Here is a 9,908-nt window from a genome sequence, read left to right as displayed (position 1 = left end):
TTTACATAGGCTGCCCTCTTCCATTTAACAAGGGATTCCAATTCCTTATTAAACCACGGCTCCCTCACCCGACCCTTTCCTCCCTGCCTGACGGGTACATACTTATCAAGGACACTCAATAGTTGCTCCTTGAACAAGCTCCACATATCAATTACACCCTTGCCTTGAAGCTTACTTTTCCAAGCTGCACATCCTAAATCATGCCTCACCGCATCATAATTTCCCTGCCCCCATCTATAACTCTTACCCTGCAGTGCACACTTATCCCTCTCCATCACTAGAGTAAAAGTCACCGAATTGTGGTCACTGTCCCCAAAGCGCTCACCTACCTCTAATTCTAACACCTAGCCTGGTTCATTACCCAGAACCAAATAGGCTGGGTCTTTTTTCCCTGGAGCATAGCAGGCTGATGGGTAACCTTTCAGAGGTTTAAAACCTGACGGGAATAGATAACACAAATAACCAAGGCCTCTTCCCCAAGGTAGGGAAATCCAAATCTAGAGAGTATAGGTTTAAGGAGAGTGGGGCAGATTTTAAAAAAAAAGGGACCCAAGGGGTAACTTTTTCCACAGAGTGGTGCATACGCAAATGGAACAAGCTGCCAGAGGAAGTGGAAGAGGTATGTACAATTACGACAATGAAAGGACATTTGGACAGGAACATGGGTAGGAAAGGTTGAGGGGGATATGGGCCAAACACAGATAAACAGAACTAATTCATTTTCGGAAGCCTGGTCAGCATTGACAAGTTGGGGTGAACAGCCTGCTTCCAGGCTGTTTAACTCTACAACTCTAAGTAGAGGCCTAAATATAAATATAGGAATTAATAAATTTAAATGGACATTCTGGAGAAACTTATATGGAGACGGGCAAGACTGAAGAGCTCTTCTGAAGTGGTTGAAGCAAATAACAAATGAACCGAGGAGAAATAGGTTAGGTAAATGAGGGAGAAAGGAATTGGAGGATACAAATGGTTAGAAAGAGGCTGGATAAGGTTCACATTCACCTGCAGGAGTCTTTTGAAATATCCCTGTTTGTATTGATTGTATCTGAAGCGGATACTGAAAAACCAATAATGCCTCTGTTTAAATCCACTATAAAAGGATACTCAGAAAATGTCTACGTAGCTTCTGAACCATTGGATACTACAACAGGATTCATTTATCACTTGTATCCATCCAGGAAAGGAATATTTCAGCCATCACACTGTTCATCTGCTCTCAACCACAGAACACTAACCTCATCCAGCTATGTCTTCCACAGCAGAACAGTTCAACAGGCCCAATATTAAAAGCAATTCCCACATAACAAAGTGTAACTGATCTGCATGTGCAAAACTTCACAACATTTTAGTTAATAATAAGTTTTTTTACAATAGTAACCACAAAAACAAGAGCTTAGAATAAACTTTGCAAATCAGTATTTCTTCAAGATACTTAAGAAACAGTTTCACAGAAGGTATGCATATTATAGCAAGAGTCACAGCCAATTTAAATAGACGTATAGACATTGTTCCTAATTAAACTCCTAAATTACATTAAATTAACCATTCCATTTCAAAGGTCAACAGATCACTTTTGCCTGTATGTGCCAGGTTACATCATCTCCTGTGATACAGACATGGAGGTCTTTCCCTTAGGGAGGGGTCTCTCAAGATCGCACTGGAGCAAGACCCAGAGAAATTCTAAAAATATGGTAATTTAACAGGCAATACCGCAGGTTTGATTCTTAAATTTTTAAAAATACCTCTTCAACTACCGCCTTAAACTTGCTCTTTTTGCTCAGTACAGGTCGAACACCAGAGAGCCATTGGACGTTGGAGAAAACTTTAGCTGCTCCAAACAACATCTGTCCTGGATAAAACCCATAGGATTCATCGAAGAACTGCCCCTAGAACAGAAAAGCATGGCTGCAAATTAAGGTAACCCCATCTGCGGCAGACATTCATACCGTTAGCTGTAACCAGATATTTTAAAATAAACATAAAATGTACAGCCATAAAGACATTTGTTTGTGTTTGATCAAATATATATTAGTTTAAGATTTATCTACTTTTATTCTTTTATGAGATGCAAGTGGCATTACCAAGGCCAACATTTACAGCTCTTGATAAAAAGGTGATGGAAAGTTCCCTTCTTGAACCACTGTCGTACACAGGCAGTGCAGATGCCAAGATTTCCAGGATTTTGACTCAGTGACACTGAAGTAATGGCAATATATTTCCAAATCGGGGCGACACATAGCTTTGAAGAATTGTTGACAGTGGTGCTTCCATGTATCTGCAGTCTCTAGAAGTCAAAAAGTATGATGCTGGAAAAGCACAGCCGGTCAGACAGCATCCGAGGAGCAGGAGAGTCAACGTTTCAAGTGTAAGCTCTTCGTTATTTGTGATGAAGAGATTATGCTCGAAACGTGATCCTCCTGCTCCTCGGATTCTGCCTGACCTGCTGTGCTTTTCCAGCACCATGCTTTTTGACTCTGATCTCCAGCATCTGCAGTCCTCACTTTCTCCTAGAAGTGGTAGGAGTCATGGATTTCGAAGGTGCAGATGGAGAAAACATGGCAAGTTGCTATTGAGCACCTTGTATATAGTGCGCTCTGCCGACATGGTGCTGAAAGAAAGAAATATTTACTGTGGTGATGGGTGCCAGTCAAGTGGGCTTTGTCCTGTATGATGTTGAGCTTAAGTGTTAGCAGACCACACTTGTTCATGCAATTGTGAACATGCCATCGTTGCAGATGGTGGATAAGCTTTGGGAACTTTGTAGGTGAGGTTTTTTTTAAGATTAGATTACTTACAGTATGGAAACAGGCCCTTCGGCCCAACAAGTCCACACTACCCCGCCGAAGCGCAACCCACCAATACCCCTACATCTACCCCTTACCTAACATTATGGGCAATTTAGCATGGCCAATTCACCTAACCCATCTGGCCGATGGTAACCTCTCAACATGTTGATAATGTGGGAATTCAGCAATAGCAATATAAGGCGAGATGATCATATTTTCAAATTAGAGATAATCACTACCAGGAACTGGGTGTTGACACAACTTGCCACTTATCAGACTAAGCCTGCATGTTATCCAGGTTTTGCTGCGTATGAACATAGACTGCTTCTGTTTCTAAGTTGTGAATGGCACCATACACTGTAATAACAGATCTCCAAAATCTGACACGCTAGAGAGGAAGGCATTAGTGAAACTGGTTAGGCCTGAAACAATGGCCTAAACAACTAGTGTAATTATGCCCTGGGACTGAGATGATCAATTTCCAGAAAGACCACAACCATCATGTGTTGAGGTGTAACTCTAGCCATTGGGATGATCCTGCTCGCTCTCAATACATGACCAACACTACTGCAAAACTTTGGTCTGATCTTGTAGTTATAGCTTTGCTTAGCACTGTTTACCACCCACTGTCCTTCAACTCAACAGCATTATCTATTCAGGGTCAAGGCCATGTCCCAAGGTTGGTGGAATCCAGAGTACATTTGGATTCCTTTTCTTCACTTCTTTGCTGCCATGCTGCCTCAAGGTGATGGACAGTTTGTCACCATTTTGAACTATTTGTGCCAAGCTCCTCTTAGTCATTAATGTCAACACCGTCACATTCCAAGAACAGCTTCAGTGTTTTTGTAGGAGGCTTTTAATTTTCACAGTTCCAGTGTGAATGAAGAAATCAAGAACAGATAGGGAAAAAACCACTACAGTAATGGTGCTATTAGAGGCTTGGCTGCAATATGAATAATATGGATGGGGAGCAAAATCTTGCAGAGCAAAAAAGACATTTATGACAGGAGACTGGGAAAATGTGAAAGGGTGGTTCTGTCAGTTAACAATGGTATCAAGACAATAGAGAAGGATGGTCTAAGTTCAAAAACCCAACATATGGAAAGTGTTTGGATAGAAATGAGAAATGATTAAAATAATTCTTATTGAATTGTTTGAGGAGGTGACCAAGCATGTGGAGGAGGGTAGAGCAGTGGATGTAGTATACATGGATTTTAGTAAGGCATTTGATAAGGTTCCCCATGGTCGGCTTATGCGGAAAGTCAGGAGGCATGGGGTAGAGGGAGATTTGGCCAGTTGGATAGAAAACTGGCTAACCGGTCGAAGTCAGAGTGATGGTAGATGGTAAATATTCAGCCTGGAGCCCAGTTACAAGTGGAGTTCCGCAGGGATCAGTTCTGGGTCCTCTACTGTTTGTAATTTTTATTAACGACTTGGATGAGGGAGTCGAAGGGTGGGTCAGTAAATTTGCAGATGACACGAAGATTGGTGGAGTTGTAGATAGTGAGGAGGGCTGTTGTCGGCTGCAAAGGAACTTAGATATGATGCAGAACTGGGCTGAGGAGTGGCAGATGGAGTTCAACCCTGCCAAGTGTGAGGTTGTCCATTTTGGAAAGACAAATAAGAATGCGGAATACAGGGTTAACGGTAGGGTTCTTAGCGAGGTGGAGGAACAGAGGGATCTTGGGGTCTATGTTCATAGATCTTTGAAAGTTGCCACTCAGGTGGATAGAGCTTGTAAGAAGGCCTATGGTGTATTAGCGTTCATTAGCAGAGGGATTGAATTCAAGAGTCGTGAAGTGATGTTGCAACTGTACAGGACTTTGGTTAGGCCACATTTGGAGTACTGTGTGCAGTTCTGGTTGCCTCACTTTAGGAAAGATGTGGAAGCTTTGGAGAGGGTGCAGAGAAGATTTACCAGGATGTTGCCTGGAATGGAGAATAGGTCGTACGAGGATAGGTTGAGAGTGCTAGGCCTTTTCTCATTGGAACGGCGAAGGATGAGGGGTGACTTGATAGAGTTTTATAAGATGATCAGAGGAATAGATAGAGTAGACAGTCAGAAACTTTTTCCCCGGGTACAACAGAGTGTTACAAGGGGACATAAATTTAAGGTGAAGGGTGGAAAGTATAGGGGAGATGTCAGGGGTGGGTTCTTTACCCAGAGAGTGGTGGGGGCATGGAATGCGCTTCCTGTGGGAGTAGTAGAGTCAGAATCTTTGGTGACCTCTAAGCGGCAATTGGATAGGTACATGGATGGGTGCTTAAGCTAGGACAAATGTTCAGCACAACATCGTGGGCCGAAGGGCCTGTTGTGCTGTATTGTTCTATGTTCTAAACAATCACTTTTTGGTAAAGCTGTGCCAGTCCCCTAACAGTAACCACATTGTATGGTGCAGCAAAAAGGAAGAAATGATGAGTGCTTGTCACAAAGGCACAGCAATAATCATGGGAGGTTCTAATCTACAGATTGACTGCAAAAGTCGGGTGAGCAAATGGTTGCCTAAATGAGGATTCATCAAATGTTTCTAGGGTATTTTTTTTAAAAATTATTTTAAAGGATGTTGGTGCCACAAGCTAGGGCAGCATTTATTGCCCAATCCTAATTACCCAGAGGGCAGTTAAGAGTCAAACACATTGCTGTCAGCCTGGTGTCACACACAGGCCAGACCAGGTAAGACAAGCAGTTTCCTCCCCTAAAATGCACTGAACCAGATGGGTTTTTCCAACAATTGACAATGGTCTCATGATCATTAGAGAAGTCCAAATTCTAGATCTTTTTATTGCATTCAAATTCCACCATCTGCCGTGGTAGGATTTGAACCTGGGTCCTAGAAAATTACCTGGCTCTCTGGATTAACAATCCAATGATAATAATCACCAGGCCATCGCTTCCCCAAAAAAATAAAAATAGCATGATCCAGACAGCAGATAATGCGGTACAGACAGGATTAATGAATTACCTCGCTGAAGGTGTCTTGGCTACCAGGTTGAATTTTAAGTTTGGTTCGAGGGACAGGCGAGTAGGTCAGAGACTTCTTAAAATTTAAATAAGAGCATTTATGAGGACATGGAAACAAAGTTGGTTAAAGTAAACTGGAAAACTAGGTTGACGAATATCTCAATTGAGATATAGGGGCAGACATTTAACAGAACATTTCAGAATGTACAAAATAGGTATAATCTAATAAGTAAGAAACATCCAAGGCAATGACCCCACCATCTGTCATGGAGTCAGAGACGAACAGCATGGAAACAGACACTTCCGTCCGACCCATCCATACCGATCAGATATCCCAACCCAATCTAGTCCCACCTGTCAGCACTCAACCCATATCCCTCCCAACCCTTCCTAATCATATGCCCACCCAAATGCCTCTTAAAATGTTGCAATTGTACCAGCCTCCACCACATCCTCTGGCAGCTCCTTCCATACATGTACCACCATCCGCATGAAAATGTTGCCCCTTAGGTCTCTTTTATATCTTTTCCCTCTCACTCTAAAACTATGCTCTCTGTTCTGGACTCCCCGACCCCAGGAAAAAGACTTTGTCTATTTACCCTATCCATGGCCATCATGATTTTATAAACCTCTCCAAAAGATCACCCCTCAGCCTCAGACGCTCCAGGGAAAACAGCCCCAGCCTGTTCAGCCTCTCCCTGTAGCTCAAATCCTCCAACCCTGGCAACATCCTTGTAAATCTTTTCTGAACCCTTTCACAACATCTTTCCGATAAGGGACCAGAATTGCACGCAATATTCCAACAGTGGCCTAACCAATGTCCTGTACAGCCGCAACATGACCTCCCAACTCCTGTACTCAATACTCTGACCAATAAAGGAAAGCATACCAAACACCTTCTTCACTATCCTATCTACCTGCGACTTCACTTTCAAGGAGCTATGAACCTGTACTCCAAAGTCTCTTTGTTCAGCAACACTCCCTAGCACCTGACCATTAAGTGTATAAGCCCTGCTAAGATTTGCTTTCCCAAAATGCAGCACCTCGGATTTATCAGAATTAAACTCCACCTGCCACTTCTCAGCCCATTGGCCCATCTGGTCAAGATCTTCTTGTAATCGGAGGTAACCTTCACTTGTCCACTACACCTCCAATTTTGGTGTCATTTGCAAGCTTACTAACTGTACCTCTTATGCCTGCATCCAAATCATTTATGTAAATGACAAAAAGTAGAGGACCCAGCACTGATCCTTGTGGCACTCCACTGGTCACAGTCCTCCAGCCTGAAAAACAATCCTCCACCACCACCCTCTGTCTTCTACCTTTGAGCCAGTTCTGTATCCAAATGGAGAGTTCTCCCTGTATTCCATGAGATCTAACCTTGCTAATCAGTCTCCCATGGGGAACCTTGTCAAACACCTTACTGAAGTCCGTATAGGTCACATCGACCGCTCTGCCCTCATCAATCCTCTTTGTTACTTCTTCAAAAAACTCAGTCAAGTTTGAGAGAAATAAATTCCTATGCACAAAGCCATGTTGACTATCCCTAATCAATCCCTGCTTTTCCAAATACATGTACACCCTGTCCCTCAGGATTCCCTCCAACAACTTGCCCATCACCGACGTCAGGCTCACTGGTCTATAGTTCCCTGGATTGTCCTCAGCACCCTTCTTAAACAGTGGCACCACATTTGCCAATCTCCAGTCTTCCGGCACCTCCCCTGTTACTATCGATGATACAAATATCTCAGCAAGAGGCCCAGCAATCACTTCTCTAGCTTCCCACAGAGTTCTAGGGTACACCTGATCAGGTCCTGGGGATTTATCCACCTTTACCCATTTCAAGGCATCCAGCACTGCCTCATATGGGTTAGGGTTAGGGTGCTCCTCGGATGCTGCCTGAACTGCTGTGCTCTTCCAGCACCACTAATCCAGAATCTGGTTTCCAGCATCTGCAGTCATTGTTCTTACCTCACCTGTAATATGGACATTTTGCAAGATGTCACCAACTATTTCCCTACAGTCTATATCTTCCATATCCTTTTCCATATTAAATACTGATGCAAAATACTCGTTTAGTATCTCCCCCATTTTCTGAGGCTCCACACAAAGGCTGCCTTGCTGATCTTTGAGGGGCCCTATTCTCTCCCTAGTTACCAGTTTGTCCTTAATGTATTTGTAAAAACTCTTTGGATTCTCCTTAATTCTATTTGCCAAAGCTATCCCATGTCCCCTTTTTGCCCTCCTGATTTCCCTTTTAAGTATCCTCCTACTGCCTTTATACTCTTCTACGGATTCACTCAATCTATCCTGTCTATACCTTACATTTGCTTCCTTCATTTTCTTAACCAAACCCTCAATTTCTTTAGTTATCCAACATTCCCTATACCTAGCAGCCTTTCCTTTCACCCTAACAGGAATATACTTTCTCTGAATTCCCGTTATCTCATTTCTGAAGGCTTCCCATTTTCCAGCCGCCCCTTTACCTGCGACCATCTGCCTCCAAGTTCTTGCCTAATACAGTCGTTAACTAGAGAGGTTAGAGATACTATCAAACTAAAAGAAAAAAAAGTAAACGGTTGTGCAAAGATAGATTTGATTCTGATGCATAGCCTATCAAATATAAAACAAAGAATGACAAAAGAGGGAGAGATCTAAAAACATTTTTAAAATATTCATTGAAACATTTACAAACTCAACAAAGTGAGCATTAAAGTTGATGGAAAATATAGGGAAATTCCAGATTAGTTGAACAAGTTTGTGAGTATTGAGAAGATTTGTAGCTCAGGTTGAGGTTCTGAATGTAAGTTTCCTCACTGAGCTGCAAGGTTCATTTTCAGACATTTTGTCACCACACTAGGTAACATCAGTGAGCCTCCGGTGAAGCACTGGTAGTATGCTTTCTATTTATGGGTTTAGGTTTCCGTGGGTACTTTCCTGTGGTGATGCCATTTCTTGTTCTTAGAACATAGAACATAGAAGAATACAGCGCAGTACAGGCCCTTTGGCCCTCGATGTTGCGCCGATCCAAGCCCACCTAACCTACACTAGCCCACTATCCTCCATATGCCTATCCAATGCCCGCTTAAATGCCCATAATGAGGGAGAGTCCACCACTGCTATTGGCAGGGCATTCCATGAACTCACGACTCGCTGAGTAAACACAGCGAGTTCTGGTTTGTTTCACCATATTTCCCACACTACCATGACTTCACCTTATTCACTATTGCTTTGGAATTTCCTGGGATCATGAAAGGTTTTACATAAATGCAATTTTTTTTTTATTGGGCACAATACAGCATGCATGTGTTAGCAATGGACTCATCTCACCTCCACAGCCAGGGTGTTTCGGCAGCATCATTCCAAGCCTGTAAATCACAAGATATCAATGTTTATTCTCAGTCAGGTTTGAACTTGAAGGAGAAAATCTGTTAGTTTATGGAGTCTTGACAACTTGGAAAGTTTATGGCTTCCAGACCAAAATGTAGATATTTTAAGCCAGTGTGATTAGATTAGATTCCCTACAGTGTGGAAACAGGCCCTTCAGCCCAACAAGTCCACACCAAATTTTCCAACCCACCCAGACCCATTCCCCTACTCCCTACGAATGCATCTATCACTATGGGCAATTTAGCATGGCCATTCACCTGACCTTTGGACTGTGGGAGGAAACCCATGCAGACACAGGGAGAATGTGCAAACTCCACACAGACGGTCACCTGAAGCTGGAATCGAACCCGGGTCCCTGGCGCTGCGAGGCAGCAGTGGTAATCACTGAGCCACCGTGCCATAATAATAGCTCAATCCAATGTCGATTTTATTTTGGTGACTGAGAATCCTTCGATCACAGTGGTTTACAGTTTGATTGGCTGCTTATGAAACCGAGGAGAAAGTGAGGGCTGCAGATGCTGGAGATCAGAGCTGAAAATGTATTGCTGGAAAAGCGCAGCAGGTCAGGCAGCATCCAAGGAACAGGAGAATCGACGTTTCAGGCATAAGCCCTTCTTCAGGAATGAGGAAAGTGTGTCCAGCAGGCTAAGATAAAAGGTAGGGAGGAGGGACTTGGGGGAGGGGCGTTGGAAATGCGATAGGTGGAAGACAGGCCGCCTACTTGCGGAATGTTTCAGAGAACACCTCTGGGACACCCGGACCAACCA

The 9,908-nt window shown here is 43.2% G+C and overlaps 1 protein-coding gene across 4 annotated transcripts in view; it reads right to left on the bottom strand.

Moving 5' to 3' along the window:
* Positions 1–9,908, bottom strand: part of LOC122562329 ((E3-independent) E2 ubiquitin-conjugating enzyme UBE2O) — a 161,442-nt gene that overhangs the window by 99,630 nt on the left and 51,904 nt on the right. For 3 of the 4 annotated variants that reach the window (XM_043715203.1, XM_043715202.1, XM_043715200.1), the window contains exons 6-7: positions 5,753–5,827; positions 1,746–1,889 (exon numbers count right to left, since the gene is read on the bottom strand). In XM_043715203.1, the coding sequence (XP_043571138.1) occupies positions 1,746–1,889; positions 5,753–5,827 (219 nt within the window). The remainder of the gene's footprint in view (positions 1–1,745; positions 1,890–5,752; positions 5,828–9,908) is intronic. The other variant, XM_043715201.1, reaches the window with a different exon arrangement.

This window comes from Chiloscyllium plagiosum, chromosome 24, assembly GCF_004010195.1.
Source record: "Chiloscyllium plagiosum isolate BGI_BamShark_2017 chromosome 24, ASM401019v2, whole genome shotgun sequence".
In the NCBI taxonomy this organism is placed as follows: Eukaryota; Metazoa; Chordata; class Chondrichthyes; order Orectolobiformes; family Hemiscylliidae; genus Chiloscyllium; species Chiloscyllium plagiosum.
Note: the sequence above shows the minus strand (reverse complement) of the source record. Positions and strands in the feature narration are given on the sequence as shown.